The sequence below is a fragment of the Ahaetulla prasina genome, chromosome 3, assembly GCF_028640845.1.
Source record: "Ahaetulla prasina isolate Xishuangbanna chromosome 3, ASM2864084v1, whole genome shotgun sequence".
NCBI lineage: Eukaryota > Metazoa > Chordata > Lepidosauria > Squamata > Colubridae > Ahaetulla > Ahaetulla prasina.
In genome coordinates this window covers 175,177,442-175,205,223 of record NC_080541.1, presented here as the reverse complement: position 1 = coordinate 175,205,223, position 27,782 = coordinate 175,177,442, and the positions used below count along the sequence as shown (strand labels likewise).

Genomic DNA, 27,782 nt, shown 5'->3' with positions numbered 1-27,782 from the left:
TGGACAACTGTAATACATTTCATAATATACCTAATGAGAAGGAAGGACTCACTGGAGAAGAGCCTAATGCTGGGAACAACTGAGGGCAAAAGAAGAATGGGACGACAGAGAATGAGGTGGCTGGATGGAGTCACTGAAGTAGTCGGCGTGAGTTTAAATGGACTACGGGGGAAGGCCTGGAGGAACGTTGTCCATGTGGTTGCGATGGGTCGGACACAACTTTGCGACTAACAATACATTTTATGTGGGTCTACTTTTATAGGTGACTCAGAATTTGCACTGGTATAGTGGCAAGAGTGTTAGGAGGATAATCCTATCACTGTAGTACCAAACAAAGGCTCTATACTAGAAGCCAGTAAACTTTTGGGACCAATTCAAAGTGCTGGTCATTACCTGTGACACCAAGATCCATCTTACCAAAACCAAATTTACCCATCCAGTCCAAGCATTGATTGAGGACCTGTTGAGAATCCTTTTAAAGAGATACATGGAGTGTCGGCTAGGCAGTAGGTCATTTTAGTAATGGCTCTGAAACCGTAGAATATGCTTCCTTTGGAGGTATATTTGTCCACATCCCTTATTATTATATTTTTTCATTGTACAATTGCATTTATTCCTGCTTAGTTGTCTTAAAAGATTTAGAAACATTGTAAAAGTAAACACAAATATATGAACACATTTGTATTTAGGTATGCATATGAAGCTTCTGTCATCTAACACAAAACATGTGAATTTGGCAATTGATGCTGCAACTTTATTTTGATATGTATACTGTAAACTATATATGTCTAATTAGCTTTTGTGCAAAATAATTAGATTTGGGGGGGTTGAGTAAAGCTATGGAGATTTCTAGACCTCCAGCTATAACTTAACAGTAATTAAAATTAAGAAAACTACATCTCCTCAGTAATTCGTCTATTTAGAGAAAATGCTATTTAACCATACCAAAATTACAAGAGGTAGTTGGCAAGGCTTTGGCCACACACCTTGTTAGACCAAAAGCACAAGATTTGTCTTGAATTAATTTCTAATGTAATTTTAAAATTACATTAAAATGCTGCTTTGTATTCAGAACGATTTTTAAAATTAGCAAATAACTTTTGAGATGGAAAATTGACATTCCATAGACATATTGGTGTCCGCATAACTGCCTAACAGAAATAGAAATCTGTAAAAATATTACACAGCCAAGAGCTCTGACACAATATACATTGTAATTTATTGGGATTCGTAAGAATACAGCAATCTAGGCCAAGTCATTTTTTTCCCATTTTCTGATTATTAAAATATTAGACTCTCCAGATACCAACAAAAACTATATTACAGGATGAGTCTTTGGAGGAAAAAAACCTCCTGGAATTGGAGGATAGGACAGAACGAAACAGATGAGGTAGGTTACATTTATTCAATCCCCAACCTGATAATCCCATTTGGAGATGTGTTTTAGAAAACTAGAGGGGATGATACAATGAAAAGGCCTGATGAAAAGGAAATATAACAGGATTTGGTCATGTTGTTCCATGGAAAATACAGTCCCTTATACAGATGGGAACAAGAGGCAAGGCATTCACACAGAAGAAAAATGTGTTTAAATTAGATACGTATTTGAAAAAAAAACCTGATTAATTAAGCCTGTATGAAGAAGAGATGTGATAATAGCCAAAGTCATATTTTGCAAGCAAAGGATGCTCTTTTCAATCCTGGCCTCGCTAATTAAAAGACTCAAGTAGCAGGTTACGGAGGGAAAATAAAGCTTGAAGAGACCCTACCTATTAGAACAGATAATCTAATACTAATTACAATTCAAAGAAGCAAGGAGCGGTTTGTTATTAAGCAAAGAAGTCCACCACAGCTTGTTCAACGCAACACCAAATGAATCATGGAAAAAAACCTCAATTTAGCAATGTATAAATCTAGAATTAAACTAAATGGACAAAATGATCTTGTCTAAGTTACCAATCAAGGAGAATATTGGTCGCTCAGGTTTGAAATGAGGGGTCCTTAGTGCTCTCTGAACTTGCTTGTTTTCTTGCAGACATTTCATTACCCAAACTAGGTAACATCATCAATGCTAGTGAAACTGCTTGGGTAATGAAATGCCTGCAAGAAAACAAGCAAGTTCAGAGAGCATCAAGGACCTTTCCAGTGGTGGGTTTCAAATTTTTTTACTACCGGTTCTGTGGGTGTGGCTTGGTGGGCGTGGCATGACTTGGTAGGCGTGGCATGACTTGGTGGGCGTGGCAGGGGAAGGATACTGTAAAATCTCCATTCCCACCCCTCTCCAGGGGAAGGATACTATAAAATCTCCATTGCCTCCTCAATCCAGGGGAAGGTTACTGCAAAATCCCCATTTCCTCCCGATCAGCTGGGACTTGGGAAGCAGAGAAGAGATGGGGGCAGGACCAGTCAGAATTTTTACTACCGGTTCTCCAGAACTGGTCAGAACCTGCTGAAACCCACCTCTGGACCCCTCATTGTGTAAGGCACTTCCCCACATTCCTAATAAGCTGCGATTCTTAACTCCTGTTGGTGTAGCAGAAAAAATTAACATGCCAGGAAGAGCCAAATTGCTTTTTATCGAGTGCACAGTCCAAGATGATGGTATACATTTTTTTTTTGCAACCTGTTAGGAAGTATGGGGTATTTTTGCTACTTGCCAGCTGTACAAACTTCAGAAGAATTGGGATGTATGGGAAGTATGTACTGAAGTTATTGGGAAATTATATGCTTATGCTTACTCCGCACTCCTAACTATGGATCAATTTTAAATTTTAAGTACTAGAATTCTTTGTATGTACTAATTCACTTGTAGATATATATTTCTAGAGAGAGGTTGCTTGAAGAATATGGCTTCTGAGGTACAGTAATTGTTTATCTGTAGTTCAGGGGTCTCCAACCTTGGCAACTTTAAGACTTGTGGACTTCAACTCCCAGAGTTCCTCAGCCAGCATAGCTGGCTGAGGAACTCTGGGAGTTGAAGTCCACAAGTCATAAAGTTGCCAAGGTTGCCAAGGTTGGAGACCCCTGCTGTAGTTAGTTTGACTTGTGGTATTCTATAAATACCAGAGCAACTGGAACTATCTGAAGACTGCCTTTCTGACAGCAACAGACATGAAGGAAGATGCTTGTTCAGAATAGGGTCCAGAATGCCCCCTACTTCCTTACCATTGGACTATTTGAGGGTTAAGTTTCTAGCAATGATCCTGAAATTTCTGAGGGAAGACATTATTTGGAATTATTTTTCATAATTGCAGTACTGCCACACACGATGTCTACATCAAGGATGAATCTTTGCTTTGATAATCTACTTTTATCTTGCCCCAAACACCTGCAGGTTATAAAAGACAAAAAGGAAAAGGCAGTACCGTTTGCAAGCTGTAGAGTGCGTGGATTAAGGGCCTTGATTCTCATTTGCACACTTCATCTTTTTATGGCTTTTCATCATACTACAAAACAAGAGCATAAAGACAGGATGACTCCTCAGATGTGGGAAGTCAGTACAGAAAAACATTACAAAAACTATGCGCGCTTCTTTGTGGAGGCAGAAGGAGGAAGCCATTACTCTCCATCCTCCTAATGCACAGAAAATAGGGATTACATCAAGGATTGCAATTTCTTCTTGAAGTTATATTCCAAACATTCATCCAAAGGTAACAAATTAAATAAAGCACTTACATTGGATTCAGCCCCTTCACTTCTTCAGGTTTACTACTCCGTATATATTTTGATCTTGGGCCCAGATAGTTGTACAAATAAATGATGGGCACCTTGCATCATGTGAGAGTGTCAGTTCTGTTGAAATCACACATTTTCTTAGCAAAATTAACAGTGTACGTTTGCATTGTATGATGTTTGCATTGTTATTTCATTATGTTTGCTGAATAAGGTTAAGTGTACTAACCAGTGGTGAGATTCAAATAATTTAATAATCGGTTCTCTGCCTTAATTTCTTCCAACAACCAGTTCACCAAACTGTTCAGAAAGTTAACAACCGGTTCTCCCGAAGTGGTGCAAACTGGCTGAATCCCACCACTGGTACTAACCAAATCACATAATATACAGGAGTAGACCTAGGTCATTTTGCCAGTGTGAAGTGGGTTACAAGGGAATAAATTAAATGAAGCATGAACAAGGGTCTTAATTTGCAAACTGAAATATGTATGGCATCATCCAATATGCTAGTCTGAATTTAAACCCTTATGTTTTGTAATAGCATCTGGGTTATGTAAAGATCAAGACCCCCAAGTGATAATATTCTATTTTCAGTAATAGACTTCAGTTTATGAGAAATTCAACACGAGGATCCTTGGAGAGCTCGTTTTCCCCTCCAATTGAATAAAGAAAAGGGGATGCAACTTAATTTGATGAACTTTTTTTTCTGGGAAAGTTAGCAGAGTTGCCCTTTTATACACTTAATAAATGTCATGCAAGCCAGGCACCAGAGAAGCTTGTGAGGTTAATTTGGGCTAGCACAAGTACGTATTACATTTGTATACACATACACACATGGAGAGCTAAGAAACCTTTCATCTGAGACAGCTGCTGCATCACATTTTCCCAGTCTAAGCCAGTTCTTTAATGTGGTTTATTTTTCATTTATGAAGGATTGGGCAGGGCTGGTTTATAATTTTGACGCTCCTGTGTGAAACAAAGAAACAAAAAAAAAATCCCTCTGGGAGGAAAAAGATGAGGAAGATGTTTATCACACCAACTAATGAAAATGAACCAGTATACCTCTGGGTCAACAGCTGGAGACCTTTACAGGTGCAGATATGTGTTTTAGAATACTACTTAAAAGATCCCTGCAAGCCAAACATTTTAGGGAGAAAACTATGTGTTTCCAAGAACCTTTAGTTCATCATGCTTCAGGCATATTTTAAATTGTTCATTCTTGTTTTTCATTATTTTCTTATAATCTATCTAGAAAGATAAAATGTAATTTCATTGTAAATAAAATACTAAATAGAACGCAGATATGATTAGAATAATTGCACTAGAATGCCTGTGTAAAATGTGGTCCAATGTAATCTTTTAAATCTAGAACAATCACTCTATGTGTTGAAAGTTTGGCCAAAAATAGTATAAAAGTAGTTTGGATCAAGACTGCTCTCTCACATTATTTATTTATTTATTTATTTATTTATTTATTTAATTTAAATTTCTAGACCGCCCTTCTCTTGAAAAACTCAGGGTGGTTTACAGCCATATAAAAAACAATATACAAACATTAAAATAATTTAAAATGAAATATTTAAATTTAGGCTACTCCTTAAAACCCGTTTAAAATTCCCAATTAAAACTATTAGGCCAGTCCTGCGCGATGAAACAACCATGTTTTCAGCTCGCATCGGAAAGTCCGGAGATTGGGGAGTTGGCGAATACCAGGTGGTAATTCGTTCCAGAGGGTTGGAGCCCGCACAGAGAAGGCCCTCCCCCTGGGGGTCGCCAGCCGACACTGTCTAGCTGACGGTACCCCAGGGAGGCCCTCTGTGGGAGCGCACTGGTCACTGGGAGGCCGTCGGTCGCAGTAGGCGGTCCTGTAAATAACCAGGTCCCATGCCATGAAACGCTTTAAAGGTGGCAACCAATACCTTGAATTGCACCCGGAAGATCACCGGAAGCCAGTGCAGCCTACGCGGGAGTGGTGTTATATGGGAGCCTCGACTTGCTCCCTCTATCACCCGCGCGGCTGCATTCTGGATCAGCTGAAGCCTCCGGGTGCTCTTCAAGGGAAGCCCCATGTAGAGAGCGTTACAGTAGTCCAGAGGGGAGGTGACAAGGGCATGAGTGACCGTGCATAGGGCATCCCGGTCTAAGAAGGGACGCAACTGGCGAATCAGGCGAACCTGATAAAAAGCTCCTCTGGCGACGGCCGTCATTTGATCTTTCAACGACAGCCATGCATCCAGAAGAACGCCCAGATTGCGAACCTTCGCCGTGGGGGCCAATGACTCGCCTCCCACAGTCAGCGATGGAATCAGCTGATTATACCAGGATGCCGGCATCCACAGCCACCCGGTCTTGGAAGGCTTGAGCCAGAGCCTGTTTCTCCCCATCCAGACCCGCTCCCAACCCAAACCTTTTGGATTATCGATTCAACAACATCACTGCATAGTTATATTTTTATACAGTGGACTTCAAGAACTACCAAACTGACCTGGAGATCTCAGAAAGGCTGTGCCAAAGGCCAATAGTAATTGTCTCCAAGTAATTACTTGTCTACTATTAGTAATTGTCTTAGTGGTCAGGACACACTTAATGGTGATCAGATAATGGTCATCTGTGCTGTTATGTGCTTGTCCCAAGCTGGAATGAAAAGGCATTTATTATACATTTTTGGCAAAATCTAATACTCGCTGTTGGCTTACAAATGCATATTGTCTAGTGTTTTTCCTCTCTTTTCCAGACAGCTTTTTTATAATTGGAATAGTTTGTACAATAATTTTTGGAATTACAGATAACAGAAGCTGGTAACTGCTTCCGCTCAAGAAAAAGATAAGCACAATATTCACAGTCCAAACTGATAAGAGCATTTTTCTGACCCTTCATCACTTTGCACCCCGTTTCTTCTCCCTTTATGTAATGTTTTTTAACCTCATATGCAAGTTGAATCAACATGCACTACCTTCCTTTTCTAATTAGTGGTACTCAGAGAGCTGGCACTTTCATTGCAGATACTTTGGCTCAGCTGTTCTTTTGGCGGAATGCAGTCTGTGTGGTCCTTGCTCTTAGCTTGGCTAGCAACAAAATGCGTTCACTGGATTTACAGGAACCCTTATCACCCTCTGCAAAGCAGCTTGCCTGTCAATGAGAAGAGGAGCGGGGAACTAGTTAAATGGAGGAGACAGACAGATGCCATTGTAAATATTTCTTTATTAAGAGGTAAAGAAGAAGTCGGAGCAGGAGTAGCTGTCAGCATCAGTGATGCCAGGATAAATTCATGTAGCACAATCTCCAGCTGAGCTATTGGTTCAGTTTGCCAGAAATCCATCCTTCAGTTCTGCCAGACTCAGATTTCCATCAGCTGTTCAGTGCCCATAATAACTTCATTTGCATGTTTAGCTGCAATGGAGAGGGAGGGAGAGAGAGAGAGAGAGAGAAGGGGGGAAAAGTAGGGAGAGAGGAAAATTTAAAAGTTATGCTGTCCAAGATATGTATTTGACACAAAAGAGACTATGTGGTACATATGGCAGTGATGGGGGTAAAGTGAAAGCCTCAAATATAATATTCCAAGCTCTGTCAGAAACCTGATTTCAGAACTCGATTGAAAAAACTTTCATGTCTGTATCACAGCAGTCAAGTAACACAGCTGGGATGGGAGAAGCAGTTTTTGCTGGCAGGTACGGAATCACTTAAGCATAAAAGGAAGGTAACACTCTCCAATCCTAAGCACTGTTCAACTTTCTTGGGTTAGCCCTATGTGGAAGTGGGCTCAGAATCAGTTTTCAATCCCTGGTTGAGAGGCAACGCTTCTTCAGCTGGCTTCATTCTGTTCTCCGAGCCAGATAGGAATTTACAAATTCCCCACCTCCCCAGAAATTTTTGACCAGGCTGTCTTTTATTTGCCATTGGCAGGGCTACAGATGCATTCAAACCACACAGAAAAGAGGGATTAAAGAAGGTACTTTCAAAACTGTCCCAGAATTTGTTGGCATGACTGTTTCAGACCAAGAGCATCTCTGCCAGACAGATTCAGAGCCACATCAGAATGCGAGGGAGGCAGGGTTGCCTGGCCCAAAGGGTCTAGGAGCTCCCACCTGAATGACTTAGAGAATGCGGCACTTATTTAATAGGAATGAGGAAAGAACCAGACCTTGGAAAATGTAGGTGTGACAAGCTTATAGAAAATCTGGGCTCCTCCTTTTTTTTTTGGATTACAGTATTGTGTATAACGGGGCAATTTGAGCAAACATAAGGACAACAATGACTCTGTTCCAACAAACTCCAACATGGTACTGGATAAAGTGACAAAGTATTTCTCCCCCAATGGATAGCAGATATCTTCTGGCAACATCTCTCCTTGGGAACACTGCCTTGGGGGGAATATGAAAGCATCTCCTTGTTATTTGCTCAATTAGCCCCAGACAGATTGCTGCTGCTGGTGGCAAAGCTAAGCCATAAAAGAGGAGGAGGAAGAGAAGGAGGAGTGTGTGGGAAGAGAAGAAAGAAGGAGTTAGGGCCAAAACCCAGGACCACCACGAAGCTCCAGCCCTCAGGGGCTCAAAAATATTCAGTTTACTCACTCAATTACACACTGTTTCATAAATCCTTTTAAATAAAATACAGTACAGTCCCTGGCACTAAATTACTCTTCTATTACACACCACTGCCGAAAAGACTCTTGTTGTGTATGAACACTTTTTAAAAGGTGGAGATACTTTTAATAATAGCATTTAAAAAGAAACAGTGAGTTGAGCGTGGGCGTGAAGCTACAAAAATGTAGACATATGCAGGATCAGGTATGCATCTCCATGAATGTGGCCTTGAAGTGCAAGGCTTTTGGTCCCTATTACCCCAATGAATATTAAGATGATAGAAAGCATAAGAGCCTTGAGGACATGAAGAGCAAATGCAAGAAACACACATTTATTTATTTATTTATCAAATTTTGAAGCTGCCCATCACACTCGCAGAGTGTCAGGCACAAGCAAACAGATCCATATGTGCAGAGTTCAAACTAATTACTTTATTATATTTTCCTTATTATTCAGGAATCTCCGCAGACTGTTTGCCTTCTCTTGGAACCAAATAGACAAGGCTCTATGAAGCTTTGGAGGTGGTGGTGGTGGGAGGCCAGTTCTGGATTTCTTATGGTTGCACAAGAATTCAAGGCTAATTCCACACTTGAGACCTCCTCACTGCCTGGCTATTTCCCAACACAGGTCTCTGGGTGGTGTACAAGTAGGAGAGGAGGGTTCTGGAAAGTATGTAGCTGGGAGAGAAAAAGGAAACAGGCTATTTAACACAGACAACAGGAACGTATGGCAAATGTGTTCCACTCATAGATTTTATTTTGACAGTGGATGGAACTCAGGGCATTTTCCTATTTGAACCAAAGCAAAAAACATAGGCAATTTTATTATGGGTGCAGTTTGGCCTGCTTTACCAACTATTCTGCTGATGTCAGAGCCAGTGCTTTTTTGGCCATGGGATTAACTCATCATTGTTTGGCCAGTTAAAGTTGCTGTGGGCATGGTGTGTTGGTCTGTCTGTTCTCCATTGCTTTGGGCAATAGGGAAGTTTAGTTTTTTCAATCCACACAAAACCCTTATACTGGTCCTGAGACCTGGATCAGCCTCCTGAAGAGCAACTTACCAGCAATGATGGTGGTGGTGCAGGGTTGTGCAGTGAAGCAGAATAGAAAGAACCAACCTTTCTCTGATGTTTATGGCATGAAGCCAGCCTCTGCCCTCCACCTGCCTGCTGGCTTCCAGGACAGCACTAAGCCCATACCCCAAAACTGCTCACTTACCAACTGATAGTCAGGCTTCTTTTGAACATACCTGCATAAAACATTTCTGCAAAACAATAGTGAATCCTGGGGGATGCCTAAACCACCCAGACCTTACTGTATATTTTGGCACCAAACAAAGACTTTTTAAAAATTCTCCCAAGCCTCTAAATAATGTGTTAATACTATCATGATTTTAATTTTTTCATCCCTGCTTTTAGATTTAAGTTTCCATTGTTTGACTGTTTGATTTGATTTTCTCTTTATTCACTGTTTATATGGTGTCTAGAGAGCCAGTTTGGCAGAGTGGTTAAAACATCAGATTAGAAACCAAGAGACTCTTGAGTTCTAGTTCCATTTTAGGAACAAAAGTAGCTGTGGATCCTTGGGCCAGTCACTCTCTCAGTCCTAGGAAAGAGGTAATGGCAAACCATTTCTGAAAAACTTTGCCAAGAAAATAGCAGGGATTTGTCCAGGCTGTCCTACTGGACAAGATTGAACAGGAAAAAAACATAGTGCCTTAAAGTATGTTTTTGTTAAATGGTTTAACTTATTGTTTAAACTGTAACTTTTAATTATAAACCTATTTAAGATTTCTATTCCTGGAAAGCAGGAAATAAATGATTTAAATCAATGGATAAACTCCAATCGACATGAGGAATACATACCATTTTTTCTATCTATAGCAGGAAACCACTGGCTCTGCTCCAAAACCTGCACTGCCACACTTTCCCATACTTCTGACATGATATCTATGTGCTGTAATTATGATGGAGGAAAGAACAACTACAGTAACCACTTGCTGACCCAGACTGCTTCCCACATACTTCAAAGCCAAGAAAGCACGAGAGGCTTTCAGTGAGAAGGAAGACCACCGCTTATGTCTACCAAAGGTCTGATGTGTCTTTCTTTTGTTGGGAAAGAAAACATTCAGTAGGTGCCAGGGCAAACTGGAAGCTTAATCCTCTCCAAGGATTGCAAGCCAGGACAGAAAGAAAGAGAAGCCATATTCTTAGGAGAAGCAATCAAAATGGGGGAGCTCAGTTGACTCACTAGGGAGGGGAAAGGGGAAAAAAGAGATTTTTTTCAAGGAGGAACTTTCATTCAACCCACTGTGAGAGGGAAAAAGCATATGTATTTAAGATATTTTCCCACAAACTCTCTGATACCTTGTTGGCCTGAGGAACGTAGTTTATTGAACTCCAGATAGTTTGGACTACAACTTCCATAATGTTCACCCAGGAGGGATTTTAGGAGTTTAGGGTATCATAGATTTTAGTCTATGATATCAGGTTGCCTACATTAATCTAAGGGAAATATGTCTCTATGTGTGGTTACTTGGGAATTAATATCTTCTGTAGAATTATGAGTCTTGATCAGCCCTAAGTTTATCTTCAGAATCAGAGCAGGGGAATTGATGTTTTAGAACTTTCTCTCTCTCTCCAACAGGATAAGTAAAATGGATAATTTTTTTCAAAGCAGTTACTGAAACACTGCTGTATTTGACAAGTTTTTTCCCCTTGATTCTTGATTCTAATTATCCTATCCCTTATAGTTTGCATTTGTAACTGACGGCTATCACTTTTATACATTATAATTAAATACTGTATTTTAATGTGGGAGTTTTTGTACTATTTGTAATATGCTACATTACATAAACTACATTAGTGCTGCTCTGCAGATAAAAAGCATACAAATAATTCTTTGTATATATGTAGCTGAATAAAAGACATATTTGTGGATACCATTTAAAATTAACTATAGTGGTAGCAAGATGAAGAAAATATTTTTGCATATGAAATATCTCTTTTTCACCTTTTTACAAGATTGAATAAATAGATTGCTTGCTGAAGAGTCTTACTGAACTAGGAAGAACTATTTACATGCCAGAAGATAAGCTATGTTTTTGTAATGCCTTTTCTTTGTCCTACCTGACTTTGCCTTTTTACAGGTAGGTGCCTCTCTATAGCAAAAGTACTTCTATCTTGTCTGCTTCACTAGTTACTCCTTGTGAGGAACTTTCTAAATGATGGCAGAGAAAGGAAAGAGCAAGTTGTGCAGCAATGCTCTGCAGTCGTCACTAGTGAGCATAAAAGCTGGTGGTCTGGGAAAACTTTAATTGTTTGTACTTTCAAATGCATGTATGACAACATGCATCTGAAGGGCTCCCGAACCCACCTTAGAAGGGAAAGTAGGAAGCAATAATAGGAGATGTATGGACTGCAGATTCTTGGCAAGGGGGATTTTCATATACAATCAGAGAGTTAGGTCATATACAGATGCCACTTCATGTACACAGCCCCTAGAGTTCCCTAGAGTTAAATTTCTAAGACCTTCCAGATGCACAGTTGCTATTATACAAATGTCATATGGTGATTTGGACTGCTAACAACAAGGTCTCTGACTCACATAGGCTGTTTACAAAGAATCTCAGGCCACACAGAACTGTTTCCTGTTATGGTGGAATCTAATCCAGGATAGACTTCTGCATTCAAAGCAACTTTCTCTCGACCTCTTGACTAAAGGATAATCATTATTACAGAAGAATTATGAATTTTAAATGTCTAGGTGACAAGCACTCGGGGCATGGTTTCTGTTGGAATTTGGATTAGGACTACTGACAGCTACTAGCTAAAGAGAATCTGATTGAACATAATGTAGAAGCGAACTATGTATGTTATGGACATCAGAAAGCAGAATATATATCAGTATGGATACCATCAATTTATCTTTAATATTATGTTTCTTTAACTTACAGCGACATAATAAAGCAACTTCTCAAATAAGCACAATGAGTATATTACTTATTTCTTTTTTAAATAAATGTTGTACTTATTTAAGTACAATAGTTATTTCTTTTTTTTTTAAAGATCTTAGCTCTTCAGTTTCAAAAACTATTACTATTGTAAAAGGTGTACTAACATTCATAGTTCTGGAAACTCTTTTTTTTAAGGAGGCAGTGTTTCAGCCCTTCGGATAAGAAGGGTCAGAAATATGTAGCAGAATATAAATGAGAATTTGCAATCAAAAGATTATAAAATGGCAAAGTGAAGTAATTTAATTAAACATAAAATAATTAAATAATAAAACATAATATTGTGATACTTTAGCCAAGTAGGAATATTCTGAATATTTTAAACTGAAAAAAGGGGAAAAAATCCAATAGAACCCTCTCAAAGATAATTCCATTTTGTACCTGGTTCATATGAAGACAATAAAAACTACTGATGCTTCAGAATTTAAAATGTTCATTAGAGGGGAAAAAGAAGAAGGGAAAAGAAGAAGGGAAAAGAAGCTACCAAATATTTAATTAAGAGAGAAAACATATGGGGTAAAAAGACAAGCTATAATTACTTTTATAGCAGAATAAAGCGAAGATAGAAAATAGTTCTTTCTAGCCATAAAAATAGCTCAGCCACCAAACAAATTACTCTGTATTGCTAGGCATATATTTTCCTGAATTAGCATCCTTCAGGTCTATATTAAGCCTTAAGGATTAAAGAAGGTTATTTTATTCTTGAAAGCTGATGTTTAAAGCAAGAGAGAGATTGAAGCAAGCTATATTTTGATGGAATGCAAAACAACATCCAAGTGACAGAAGTAAGGCATAGGACACTTTCCGTATCAAAAGAAATGATGAAGTCAGCTAGACTTCCTGGGCAGTCTGTACGTTTGTGTGTGTGCTTGTGTGTGTGTATGCGTGCACATATATGTCTGTCTGTCTGTCTGACTGATTGACTGACTTTCCAAAAGATGTTACTGATTGCTTATCCATATTATCCATCTCTACTTTTCAGACCCACAAATTTAGGGATAAAGTCGTTCAAAAATCCAAGATACAAAAACTCCTGCACAGGGTTTGTTCATACTCTGGAGAGTTAACTGCCTTAGTGTCCAAATTAAATGACAAAACGTAGTGTAAATACATCTGCAATAAGCGTAAATACAGTGTATATACAAACTCAGCCAGTCTTTCCATTACAAATTTTGAAGACCTTAGAAACACATGGCTTGTGGGGGGAAATTACTTTAAACATCCCTCTCCCCGCCACCACCATAACGAGCTAGTGCTATAGTTTTTTCACAGACCCACACCTAAGCAAAGGAGAACATATCACTTCAGATATTCCTTACAAAGCTTCAGAGTGAGAAGAGATAGTTTAGACAGCTGTCCTTTGTCAAACTGGACCTCATCAATTCACATGGGACAGTTGCCAACACTCCTTGAAAATCTAATGAAGAAAAGCACTTCATCCTTAAAATAAGTCTGTTGTGGGCATGCTTTTAATCTGAGTAACTCTGTTTCACCTTGATCCTAGCATGAACTGCTTAGATCCCAACACAGAACATCATGTTGATCAATGAAACTACGCAGCAGTTGCTAAGGCTGCACCGTGTAACTTGGCAGAGCGAGTAACATCTGAGCATAGGCTCACTTATATACACAGGCACCCATAGATTAGCACAGGATTAGGGGGAAAGTACATGTGTAAGTGATTTGCAATACATTGTCGAGTGGTTGTCTCCTGATTTTCTAACAATAATACTTAAACCAGACTGCTGAAAAAGAACATTGGTAGTTATATATGTTTGAACCTGGCCAAACCATATTCTCACTTAAACTAATGCTTTGCTCTTGGCTCCAGCAAGTATACTTAATAAAAAGAACAACAGATTCTGGAAGCCTGAATAGCTGATATCATTTTATAAGGGACTGGCATAAACTATTGAAATTAGCTTTAAGACAGGGTTTTAACAATTAAGCTCTCTCTAAAGATCTATCTCAACCTTACTTTCTGTAAATATTCAAATGGTCTCATAAAAATGGTTAACTACCAATATTTTGTGCAGTTTACTACTGTCTACATCAGGGGTGTCAAACTCACGTTGTCATGGTGGAGTCACGTGACGTATTGGGACTTTTCCCCCTTTGCTAAACCGGGCATGGGCATGGCCACTGCGTGACACATCTGGCCCATGGGCCGGGAGTTTGACAACCCTGGTCTACATGATCCAACATTTGTCATTTTGAAATTTAATTTTAATCTACAGTGAGTGAGTAAAAGTGCTTCTACTATTTTAATTTGGGTTGGACTTCTAAAGCTTTGCTTTTGGCAGTTCCTTCTACAATTACTGTTTTATTAAATCTATAGAGTGGATTAAAATTGAACTAGTTCATTTGCATAGCTTCAGAGGACAATTCCAGCAACACCAGATAGATTACAGCAATGTTTCTCAACCTCAGCAATTTTAAAATGTGTGGACTTCAACTCCCAGAATTCTCCAGCCAGCATTGCTGAGGTTGAAAAAGACTGGATTATAATATCAGCCCTTTTAACAATCACTGGTTAGATTCTACTTACAATTAACTTCCAGGTGCTGGCTATTTCCAATTAAACAGTCCTTGAGGTCACTTCCTTTCTCTATCACTGCATGATGGCAAATGACACAATTCTGTATGCTGCACCTGTAAAGATAAATGAGGATTTAAAACAAATACAGAAATTAAAGTAACCATCATTACTGTAACCAAGGAAGTGAGGAAATGATGGGGAAGCAGAACATTTGCAGTGGATCAGAAAGTCAAGATAGCATCTGTGATTTTGCAATTAAAGCCCTTCCCCTTTTACGTATGGTACATCCACAATGCATGTACAAAAGGGGCCAGGCTTCAATCCCACGGCTGCAGCTGTCACCTTGACCATTTCCATTGCCCCTGATGGAAGTCCTGTGGGCAAGAGATAGGCAATATGTCAGCGTTCCAGAAACCCCCAGAAAATTTAAGGCGCAATGTATATGGTTTACAGAAAATTAAATCTTTCTCTCCATTTAAAGAGTAGATAAATGAGAGTATGAAAAATCTATCCAAAATTCTGGAAAGCCGATAGTCCATCACAGTTGACAATTTTGGTGGGCATGGTTAAATAATTTATATTTAAAAGAGATATCACAAAGGAAGCACACAAAAGAGAATCTTTATATAAAAAAATATAGTGGGGAGGTTTAAGGAAATGCAGAAAACTATTATATGGGTTTAGAAAACCTGGCATAGGTGACATTGAGGGAGCGATCAATGACTTGCAAGCTGTGAACCTTGTTTATTTTTCTGCCCAAGAACAATGTAAATTACCTCCCAAGAAAATGGAAGTTTTGCCTTCTGCAGGAAAAATATTGAAGGAGATTTAACATTTTCCCTGTATGACTCCCATATACTGGATAAATGAAAGGCAGGGAGAAGAGACAAAGGGCAAGAAATAAGCAAAACCATCATATTTAGACTGCAGAAATTCAAATGCCCCAAAAATGGCAACAAACACCTACTAATTGTCATCTGATGTTTGCAGCCCAGATATGGTAGCCAAGAAGTTCAAGAACATGACACATGAACCAAAACAGTTCAGGAGGCATTGGATGCCATTGGTAGTACCAGTTTTTCTTGTGAACCTTAACTATTGGCAGATAATAAATCAAGAAGCACTAATGAAAACACTCAGACCCACACAGAAACACAAATGTGTTGATCGTGTCCCTCATATAAGAGGAATGAAGGCACACCCATTGCAAACATATCCTAATGTCTGGTGTTTGGCTTTTCAATGCCTGTATTCAAGATGTGAGTTAACACAAACAGCTGAATACTATCCTTTACTGCTCATCTATGTTGGAACAAAAAACATGGCTATGAAAATTTCTAAAATTTATGAGGTTCCAGCTAGGGAAATGGAGGAATGAGAGTTACAAGTATGTTTTAATTACTTCTTCCTAGAAGACAGAAAACGAAAGCGTAAAGAAAGGGAAATCTATCTGGCTACAAAGAGGGTATCATCAACAAAAATATTTTGGTAGATCTTGATATCAAATATGAGAGGTTCCTTTGAAGTGATGGGGTATAAATCTAAAATATTGGAAAAGTACTTTTATAATTAACAATATTGATTCCTAGGAGCCAACATTGGTTTGTCGAAAATAAGTCTTGCCAGATTAAATTCAATCATTTTTTACTGGCAATCAATAATCTGATGGGTACTGAAACAGTAAGAACAAAAAGTATTTCCAATAGTATCCTTATTAAACTAGACAGTAAGTATAATGAATGAAGATTGAATCTTGGAAGATGAAGCAGTAGCTTGAAACTGTATTAGAGAATTGAATCTCTCAATAAAATGAGACTGAATTAAACAAATACGTAACATCTAACATTTTGATATTAAATAACAAATATTCAAGTACAGATATAGCAGCATATCCAAGAAGGTTTAGGTATCTCAGTGGATGACAATATGGAATATGAATAGTATGAAAGTGAGCCAGCCACACAATATGGAAAACTAATGCAATTTATCCCAAATAATACCAAATGACTGTTTTACTCCACTTTGTGTTAGCTGTACTATATCTGCAGAACTATGTTCATGATAGGGTGCTGTGTTTTAAGAATATGTGTTTTAAGAATAAGCACATCCATTGACACATCCAGAAAATAGCAGCTTAGAAAATTGGGATGTCTACAAATCCTATTAAAAACAAACACTTTTGAATGTTTTACAAGGGAAAAGAATTCTCTTTAATTCTTTTCCCTTGTAAAACATTCAAAAGTGCTTGTTTTTAATAGAATTTGTAGACAAGTGTAAAAAGCAGCCTTCCAATACCTGGAAGCCTGTCCTGAACAAAACTATTCTTTGTTGCTCTAATTCTAAAGATAATGAACAAGAGTGGCTGACAAACAGATTTTAATTAAATATTAGAAAAAAACTTCCGTTGAATAAGAGCTATTAACAATGAAACAGATTGTCCCTGTGGGCAGTGAATTCTCTTTCTCTGGAAATAACAATTAACAGGACAGCTGTCTTGATATACAAAAATAAAAATTCAATTCTTATTCACACAGATCTTGTTGTATCATACTGTCTACAAATCTTAAGTTTCTAGTCCACATGGAAAAGGAGAGATGATCTTCTTTTAATCTGCAGACAGAAATTCAGAACTGTAAGGGGTTAATGGGCAGCTTCCAGTTGGCAGGACCACAAAATAATTTCGAAGGCCTTCCACAGGGGTTTCATAATGATGAACCACAAGGCTACTTATGCTAATACTCCACATTTTCCATCTGAAAGCTCCCAGAATAATTAAAAGCAGGCAGTTCTGTCTTCAGGGTTATAATCTAAAAAGACATGGTAGAGAAGGAAAGGACAATGGAAATGAGAAAGAAAAACAAGGTACAACTTTTTACAATGACTAGAATGATGTTCTGGGAAGTCCTCCTATTGGTTGCTATGGCTATTCTTCCATTGAAATATTGCTGATAAATTAGGCAGGTCACCCATAGTAAGTTTAAAATATCACAACAGAGATCTTAATTTCTTAAAGCTTCAGAAATGCAAATGGATTTTGATAAGAACATCAATTTTTGTCCTACACTTAGAAACTGGTCTTCTATGGTCACAGCCAAATTGATGTCTCCTACAGTCTAGAGAAGAGTAGGTCTATGGTATGAAAAGGAAGAAATATTTTAAACAGGAAGGACTTGACTCAATCTTAGGCCAGCAGCCTCCCCTTTCACACAAGACAGAGTTATGCATGATGGAGTCATCTAGTTCAGGTTGCCTTGGCAAAGCTTCTTATTGAAATGTTAATTCTAAGGGAAAGACTGAATAGACAGCTCTTTCCCTGGGTTTCTTATTCCTGCTGCACTGACACAGCTGTTTCCTTTCCAACTGCTCCAGCAGTGATGGCAGGAAGATTAACCACCCCCTCACATGGGCAACAGGATAAAAAATGTCATTGATCCACTAGTTTATACACATTTTCTAATGTGTCCAATAAATGGGAAAACACGTGTTGAAGTCATCTTATCTTATGATTAGATGATTAGATTAGATTAGTATTCTATTCAAAATAGTATACATTTGGAATCATCCAACCAAAACAAATTTCAGTGCTGATAATAATTCAGGATAGAGATGCTGCACAATAATAAATTGTGAAAACCAATCATGTCTGATTGAGTACATTGCAATTTTCCATAGTTTTGGACAATCTGAATATCTCTTGCAGTAAGTTAAATGGTTTAAAACTTGGCTAGCTAATTAATGCCTTTGTTACTGAATTACAAGGGTTTATCTTCAATTTTTAAAAAAATTTTTTTTTATTTACATTTATATCCCGCCCTTCTCCGAAGACTCAGGGCGGCTTACAGTGTATAAGGCAATAGTCTCATTCTATTTGTATATTTTTTTACAAAGTCAACTTATTGCCCCCCCAACAATCTGGGTCCTCATTTTACCTACCTTATAAAGGATGGAAGGCTGAGTCAACCTCGGGCCGGGCTTGAACCTGCAGTAATTGCAGGCTGCTGTGTTCTAATAACAGGCTTCTAACAGCCTGAGCTATTACGGCCCTTGTGCTGAGACTCAGATTTCCCAATGTATAAATCTGTCATGTGAATAAGAGTCAAAGTTGCATTTTATTTTTATTTATTTTAGAATAGAATAGAATAGAATAGAATAGAATAGAATAGAATAGAATAGAATAGAATAGAATAGAATAGAATAGAATTCTTTATTGGCCAAGTATGATTGAAATCACACAAGGAATTTGTCTTGGTGCATATGCTCTCGGAGTACATAAAAGAAAAGATACATTCGTCAAGAATCATAAGGTACAACACTTAATGATAGTCATAGGGAAACAGTCAATATAAATCTTAAGGATACCAGCAACAAGGTTACAGTCATACAGTCATAAGTGGGAGGAGATGGGTGATAGGAATGATGAGAAGATTAATAGTAATGCAGATTTAGTAACTAGCTTGACAGTGTTGAGGGAATTATTTGTTTAGCAGAGTGATGGCATTCGGGAAAAAACTGTTCTTGTGTCTACTTGTTCTGGTGTGCAGTGCTCTATAGCGTCGTTTTGCGGGTAGGAGTTGAAACAGTTTATGTCCAGGATGCAAGAGATCTGTAAATATTTTCACAGCCTCCTTTTTGATTCGTGCAGTATACAGGTCTGTCTTGTTGAGTTGCGGAACCAAACCAGACCGTTATAGAGGTATAGATGACAGACTCAATAATTCCTCTGTAGAACTGTATCAGCAGCTCTTTATTTTATTTATTTATTTATTTTATTTTATTTGTCAAGCATATATAAGATAACAGGTAAAAGTATAAACATAATTTGAATACATGAAAAGAGTAAAAAGGAATATTAGGACAGGGACAGTAGGCACACTGGTGTGCTTATGCACACCCCTTACAGACCTCTTAGGAACGGGTAAATAGTAGACAGTTTAAGGTTAAAGTTTTAGGGGTTTGGGGAAGAAACCATAGAGTCAGGTAGTGCACTCCAGACACTGACCACCCTGTTACTGAAGTCGTATTTTCTGCAATTGAATTTGGAGCGGTTTACCTTGAGTTTGTATCTATTATTGTTGTGGTTGAAGCTGAAATAGTCATTGACAGGTAGGACATTGTGGCAGATAATTTTATGTACTACACTTAGGTCAGATCGAAGTCGACATAGTTCTAAGTTGTCTAAGCCCAAAATTTGAAGTCTGGTGGCATAAAGTATTTTATTGCGGGTAGAGGAATGGAGGACTCTTGTAAAATATCTCTCGACTCTTTCAATTTCCATCCAACATTTTCCAAATATGCCTTATACCATGAAATAGAGATTTGACTAGAAAATAGGAACCAAGTTCAGATATATCAGGAGCCCCATAATAACTTCCATAATTGTGTCCACTAGGATTCCATAAAGAAATAGAAGTCAAAATGTATGTATAGTAAGAAAACTGAAAGTTGGAAAAATTGTATTGCCTCCTTATTGTATTGTATTTCTTTCTCTGTAATTTAGATAAAGAAAATCTTGGGGGCTCTCCCTTTAAAAAGTTTCTTAGTAAACCATCTACATGGAATACCTTACAAGTATTACCAAGGGAATCATACCAATACTTATATAAATCTTGAAATAATATTTTTACTACATTTATCCTTCTGTATAAAGTCACTGAGATCTATTTATATAAATATTAATCAAAAATATTTTTTTAAAGGAATTCATCTAAAAATAAGAATTGGGGCAGGGGGAAATAAACACTCCAAGATATTCTAAACATTAAAACACTAAGTAATTACATTTTTTTTTTCAGATTTCCATGGATAAATGACAGTTTTTTAAAAGTATGTGAAACTTACTTCAATGAATTGAGTAACCTGATATTTAACAAAACAATGTTCTATGTATATAAATCTTGATATAGAATCTTGATAATTATCACTACAACATAATATTTCGTCAGCATATAATAGTGATTTGTGCTCATCTCTACTTTTATACTCAGGATATACTTCAAATCCTAATAAGAGAGGCCCAGGATAAGTGAAATTAAACATAAGAGGGAAAATATCTTTGATGAGTTCCATCTTGATAATTCACTTTGTAATAACTCTGGTCAAAGGAATAAAAGTTCACATTATAATCCAATTTAGCAGGAAGGAAATAACTACTACAAATCCTAAAATGGTACATCTTAAGTATACAAGTAAGCAAGATTAGGTAAGCAAGACTTCTCACCCTTTTTCTGATACTTGATAGCACAGGATGAACAGTGAAATATGATACCATCTATGAATAGTCTATCTGCTAATGCTGTTGTCAGATTCTGAGTTCAACGATTGACTAGAATAGCGGTCACCAACTGGTGGTCCGTGGACCACTGGTGGTCCGCAGAAAAAATATTTGCATTTTTTATATTGTAGTAAATCAGGGATCCCCAAACTATGGCCCCTGGGATGGATACATGCAATGAACGTTTGTGTTGCTGCAGAGAGTCCCCCCCTTCGGGGTCTTTTTGTGTGGGTTGGAGGGGGACAGAAATTCCGACTTGGAGTCTGCTTTGGCCTCCTGGTGCAGGGCTTTGGGCGAAGGCTGGAGTGAAGCACCGCTGGTAGCAAAAAGCCAGTTCCAGTGGGCCAGGCCATGAGGCAGTGGGACTGCCTCATGGCCTGGAACTGGCTGACCATCTCAGCCCGCTGAGCCTCCAGGCACCCGTACTTGGCCTTGCTCTCCTGCAGGTCTTCCCTCTGCTTGGAAAGCCTATGCTCGTAGTCCTCTGCTGAGCCTCCTTCTCAGTTAGATCCAATTTGAACTGAGCCAGCTGTTTTGCCAACTCTTTCTTGTGGGGGCTGCTTAGCTCCAACAACTGCTTCCTGTTGGGGCACTAAGGAGCTGGGCAGGGAGGCGAGGAGTGTTGGGAGGGAGGGGCGAGAAGAGGCTGGCAAGGTGCCTCTTGACATGAGTGACATCGAGCTGGCCATGCCCACCCAGTCATGACCACCCAGCCATGCCCACCCAGCCATGCCCACCCAGGAGGTCATTAGGCGGATCATATTAGTGGTCCACGGGATTTAAAATTATGAATTTAGTGGTCCCTGAGGTCCAAAAGGTTGGTGACCACTGGACTAGAATATCTGAGAACAGTTTGTACAAAATCAGCAAAATTTTTACCAACCTTCAAAAACATTTAAAAAAAACATAACTGTAAACCTCCACCAGTACAGGAGCAAATCCTGTATATTTATTTATTTATTTATTTATTATTCATATTTATATACCGCCCTATCTCCCGAAGGACTCAGTATATTAATAGTGTATAGATTTTTTGTCATTCAATAGGATAGCTATTATGATTCAGCTTTTCTTTTAGTTTTCATAGATTTCATATTATTTGTTATTGCCCAATTTAGAAAATATCTATCCCTTCTGAGAAAGATACCTAAGTACCGTATATACTCGAGTATAAGCCGAGTTTTTCAGCACGTTTTTTGTGCTGAAAAGCGCCCCCTCGGCTTATACTCGAGCCAAGCCGTTCAGCCCTTCCTCTTGCAGCGAGTCCTTTCTACCGCAGGCAGCTAGCTCGCAGTGCGCGCATGCGCACTTATTCCTATGTGGACACACGCCAAGACACCCCTCACGCACAATTACCCGCGCGTTAGTTATAATTGTTGACAGCGTTGACAGAGAGGGCACGAGGGAGAGGCGAGGCAAGGCAAGGGACCCCGACCGAAGAGTTATAATTGTTGACAAATACACACGCAGGGAGCGAAGAGTGAAAACCCTCCCGGGTTTCAAGCGAAGGAAGGGCGCCTGGCTACACCGCCTTCAAAGAAATAGCTGGCATTCCTCATGGGCGGATGGGCGCGCAGACACACACACACACACACGCCGCCTCCTAAATTCATTTCCCCACCCCACCCCTTTTTCTTGGCTGCTTCTTCTTTTCTCCTCCCCCGGCGCCGCAGGCCGCCTAGGGCTCTCCTTACCCAGCCCGTGCAAGTGCGGTCAGCTGCCAAATCGACGCTTCCTCTCCTCCCACTGAGGAGGTTTCAAGCTCTGGATTTAAATACAACCGAAAGGGGACGCTGGGGCTACAAACAAGACAGGGAGGGAGGGAGGGGAAGGAAAGGGACGGAGGGAGGAGGGAGGTCGAGGAAGCGCAAGAAACTTGTCAGGTAAAACTCAACAGGCAAGGCGGAAAAAAACAGGAACTGGGAAAACGCCCCAACTAGGGAGAAAAGGGAAGGTGGTGTTTTTAAAAAAACAAAAGTCCCGAAACCCAGCGACGGAACCTTTTTCAAAACCGGCTGCCGAGCCGAGAAGTGACGGACGGACGGACGGCCAGAAGGTAGCCCAGCCGCCCCTCGTCAGGCTTTTCTCAGTTACTGCGGCCCCGCTCTCCCTCCCTTCCGTAGCGGTTTAGCAGGGCTGCTTTGGAAGAGCCTTAAACGAGCCCGTTCTCAGCCGCCCCTCCCCTTCCCCTTCCTTCGAGCCTCCAGCTCCAGCAGCAGTCTATCCCGGTGGACGAACGCCTCCCCTTTTGCCTTCCTGGAGCCTAGCCGGCCCGCTCTCCTCCCCTCCGTGGCGGTTCAGCAGGGCTGCTTTGGAAGAGCCTTAAACGAGCCTGCTCAGCCGCCCCTCCCTTCCTTCCTTCGAGCCTCCAGCTCCAGCAGCAGTCTATCCCGTGGACGAACGCCTGCTTTGCCTTCCTGAGCCTAGCCGCCCCGCCTCCTCCCTTCCAGAAGCGGTTTAGCAGGGCTGCTTTGGAAGAGCCTTAAACGAGCCCGCTCAGCCGCCTCCCTTCCCTTCCTTCGAGCCTCCAGCTTCAACAGCAGTCTATCCCGTGACGAACGCCTCCTGCTTTGCCTTCCTGAGCCTAGCCGCCCCGCCTCCCTCCCCTCCGTAGCGGTTCAGCAGGGCTGCTTTGGAAGAGCCTTAAACGAGCCCATTCTCAGCCGCCCCTCCCCTTCCCCTTCCTTCGAGCCTCCAGCTCCAGCAGCAGTCTATTCCGAAGTAAGAATCCGGCCCGTCTACCTTCCCGGAGACTGGCGGCCCGATCTCCTCCTTCTCTAGCGGGCAGGTGTCTAGGCTAAAGAACCTTGAGCTCCACCACCCCTCTCCTTCCCTTCCTTCGAGCCTCCAGCTTCAACAGCAGTCTATCCCGTGGATCCCAGCAGTCTATCCCGTGGACGAACGCCTGCTTTGCCTTCCCGAGCCTAGCCGGCCCCGCCTCCTCCCCTCCGTAGCGGCTCAGCTGGGCTGCGAGCCCCGCCTCGGTCGCCTTCGCCCGGCCCTTTGCTGGCCTCGCCTGGGCAGGGCTGGGCAGAGCCGTGACATCACCTCCACCGCCCACCGTTGCCGTCCGCCGTCCGCCGCCCCGCCGCCGCCGCTGCTCGCCTCCGTCCCTCCCTCCGCCTCCTCCAGCAGCCAGCAGCGTGGCCGGGCGCCGGCGCGGCAGGGCCGGGCTGGCGACGGCCTCCTGGCGGCAGCAACGGCGGCGGCAGCAGCATCAACAGCACCAGCAGCACCAGCGGCTCCCGCAGCAGCCCCGCAGCCGCCTCCTTCCCGGGCGCCACCTGCATGAGCCACCGCAGGCGACAAGCCGCCCATCAGCATCCAGGAGCACATGGCCATCGACGTCTGCCCAGGTCCCATCCGCCCCATCAAGCAGATCTCCGACTACTTCCCGCGTTTCCCCCGCGGCCTCCCCGCCGCCGCTTTGCTCAGCCGGAGCCTCCCTCTCTCTCTCTCTCTCTCTCTCTCACACACACACACACACAGAGAGACTTCTAAAGTGGGTTTAATGATATTAGAGACCCTTATTGCCCTGCCAAAAAAAAAAAAAAAGAGCCACCCCAACGTCTATGAAAATTAACCTTCTCTTCCAAGAGACACTGTGCAGGGTATTTTCACTGTTGGTGTGCATACAGGCTTAGATTTGTGCTGGGTTCTTAGTACTTAGAGCACTGACCTTCAGAGGCACCCTGGTCCCTTGGAAGCTAAAGGAGGACTCATTTTCATGCTTGCAGTGTTCAATTTGGGAAGGGCATCCAAAGAAGTGGTAGATCCTTGTGTGTCCAATCACACTTAGCCAATAAAAATTCTATTCTATTCTATTCTATTCTATTCTATTCTATTCTATTCTATTCTATTCTATTCTATTCTATTCTATTCTATTCACTCATTCATTCATTCATTCATTCCTTGTGTGTCCAATCACACTTGGCCAATAAAAATTCTATTCTATTCTATTCTATTCTATTCTATTCTATTCTATTCTATTCTATTCTATTCTATTCTATTCTATTCTATTCTATTCTATTCACTCACTCATTCATTCATTCATTCCTTGTGTGTCCAATCACACTTGGCCAATAAAAATTCTATTCTATTCTATTCTATTCTATTCTATTCTATTCTATTCTATTCATTTTATTTTGTCAAATACATATTAAATAATTATATAAATATAAGCATGAATTGAATACATAAAAGGAATACAACTAAAGGGAACATTAGGACAGGGACGGTAGGCACGCTGGTGCTCTTATGCACGCCCCTTACAGACCTCTTAGGAATGGGGTGAGGTCAATACTAGATAGTCTTTGGTTAAGGCTTTGGGGATTTTGGGAAGAGACCACAGAGTCAGGTAGCACATTCCAGGCATTAACAACTCTGTTACTGAAGTCACATTTTCTGCAATCTAGATTGGAGAGGTTCACTTTTAAGTTTGAATCTATTGTGTTCTCGTGTATTGTTGTGGTTGAAGCTGAAGTAGTCATTGATAGGAAGTACATTGTAGCAGATAATTTTATGAGCTATGCTCAGGTCATACCAAAGGCGGCGTAGTTCTAAATTTTCTAAAGCTGGGAATCCTCCTTCCCCCTTTTGCACTTTTATTGTTTTTCGTTCAAATAAATATTCATGTTATTTTACTTGGCTCTATCTTTATTTTTTACATTGACCAGTAGCTGCCTCATTTCCCACCCTCGGCTTATACTCGAGTCAATAGTTTTTCCCAGTTTTTGTGGTAAAATTAGGTACCTCGGCTTATATTCGGGTCGGCTTATACTCGAGTATATACGGTAATTTCATAGTTAACAACTACTGATGACATAATGAACAACAATGCACATAAAATGCCAGTATTTCCAGAGGTAAAAGAAAAAAAGAAAGAATTTTCATTCATCTGAGATAAACATTTCAAAGAACTAAAAAGCAAAAGATAAAAATGATAAATAGAAAAAAGCACCAAAATAATACATTTAAAATAATATAATCCCGGTACAGCCAGCTAGTTCCATTGCTGACTGTTGAAGCCGAGTCATTGGCCCCTATGGAGAGGGTTCGCAACTTGGGCATTCTCCTGGATGCTCGGCTGTCATTAGAAGAATATATGACGGCCGTTGCCAGGGGAGCTTTTTATCAGGTGCGCCTGATACGCCAGTTGCACCCCTTCGTAGACCGGAATTCCCTATGCACGGTCACTCATGCCCTCGTCACTTCCCGCCTGGACTACTGTAACGCTCTCTACATGGGGCTCCCCTTGAAGAGCACCCGGAGGCTCCAACTGGTCCAGAATGCGGCTGCGCGGTAACAGAGGGAGCTAGTCGTGGCTCCCATATAACACTTCTCCTGCGCAAGCTGCACTGGTTGCCGGTGGTCTTCCGGGTGCAATTCAAGGTGTTGGTTACCACCTTTAAAGCGCTCCATGGCATAGGACCGGGCTATTTACGGGACTGACTGCTGCCACCGATAGCCTCCCACCGACCTGTGCGCTCACAGAGGGAGGGTCTCCTCAGGGTGCCGTCAGCCAAACAATGTTGGCTGGTGACCCCCAGGGGGAGAGCCTTCTCTGTGCGAGCACCTACCCTCTGGAATGAGCTTCCTCTGAGGTTACGATTACTCCCCGACCTCCGGACCTTCCGCTGTGAACTCAAGACCTTTCTGTTTTACTGCGCAGGGCTGGCCTAATACACTACGGTTTTTAATTGGGGCTTTTTATCATTTCTTTATTATAGTTTTAAATGGGGTTAGCCAAATTGAATAAGATTTTTAAAATGTTTTTAATTCTATTTATAAATTTGTTTTAATGTTGGCTGTAAACCGCCCTGAGTCCTTCGGGAGAAGGGCGGTATAAAAATCAAATAAATAAATAAATAAATAAATAAAATAATCCGTCCTCCCCTAAAGAAACCCTCACGTTACAGGAATTTCTCGAAGACATGTGCTGAAAATACAGTGCAAAAATTCCAATAAAAATGGTATAGAAGTAAAATATTTCTCCTTTGTCACTGAGGATTGGCCACAGCTGTCTCAAACCTTTGACAATAAAAATATCTAAAGTTACTCCTGATTACATATTTTTGGTGCATAACATTTTTGTATTAACATTTTGACTGGAAAAACCAATCCTAATCAATCTGCAAGTTAGTTTGAAATATCGTGAAAGGGCTTGTAATATAATAATCTCTCCCATCTTTTTTTAAAACACTGAACCTATGGATCTTTTTTTTTTTAAATGTTTTTTAAAAAAATGTTTAAAAACATTTTTTTAATGTTTAAAATTTAAATTTTTTTAAATTTAATTTAATTTAATTTTTAAAAAATGTTTCAATAGTTATGTCAAAGTTGTGTGACTTTCAGTTTGTTTTATAAAAACATACAGATCATTTGCCTGTGAGGAATTGCTGGAATTAAAAAAAAAAACATCTATAACTGCACACATTTATTGGAGTTGAAAGAACCAGTAAAGTACAATCCTCATCTTGGAAGCTACCGTAGCAAAACTAGAGTAACATCTCCTCTGACAACAGGATGATGGAAGCATACCAGGGCTGGAAACAGTTTAGAGTTCAATCTCTGTATGTAGGATTTCAGGCACACATTGATAATTCTAGCTCCCGCTATGGCCCTGCCACACAACAGAGCAATTTGGCTAGTATTTACCACAGGAGTAGAAAACAAATTGAAGCACATTTTGTGGGTGTTCCTTCCA

General features: G+C 40.4%; 2 protein-coding genes across 3 annotated transcripts in view; both read right to left on the bottom strand.

Moving 5' to 3' along the window:
• PTCH2 (patched 2) overlaps positions 1–3,784 on the bottom strand; it is a 104,179-nt gene extending 100,395 nt beyond the window's left edge. Inside the window, exons 1-2 of the mRNA XM_058174725.1 lie at positions 3,676–3,784; positions 3,366–3,446 (exon numbers count right to left, since the gene is read on the bottom strand). The gene's annotated coding sequence lies outside the window, so the exon portion shown is untranslated. The remainder of the gene's footprint in view (positions 1–3,365; positions 3,447–3,675) is intronic.
• Positions 3,785–6,856: 3,072 nt separating this feature from the next.
• The window catches only part of EIF2B3 (eukaryotic translation initiation factor 2B subunit gamma), a 103,692-nt gene continuing 82,766 nt past the window's right edge, over positions 6,857–27,782 (bottom strand). For both annotated transcript variants that reach the window (XM_058174726.1, XM_058174727.1), the window contains exons 11-12: positions 14,815–14,918; positions 6,857–7,062 (exon numbers count right to left, since the gene is read on the bottom strand). In XM_058174726.1, coding sequence (XP_058030709.1) covers positions 7,010–7,062; positions 14,815–14,918 — 157 coding nt within the window. In that variant the 3' untranslated portion in view covers positions 6,857–7,009. The remainder of the gene's footprint in view (positions 7,063–14,814; positions 14,919–27,782) is intronic.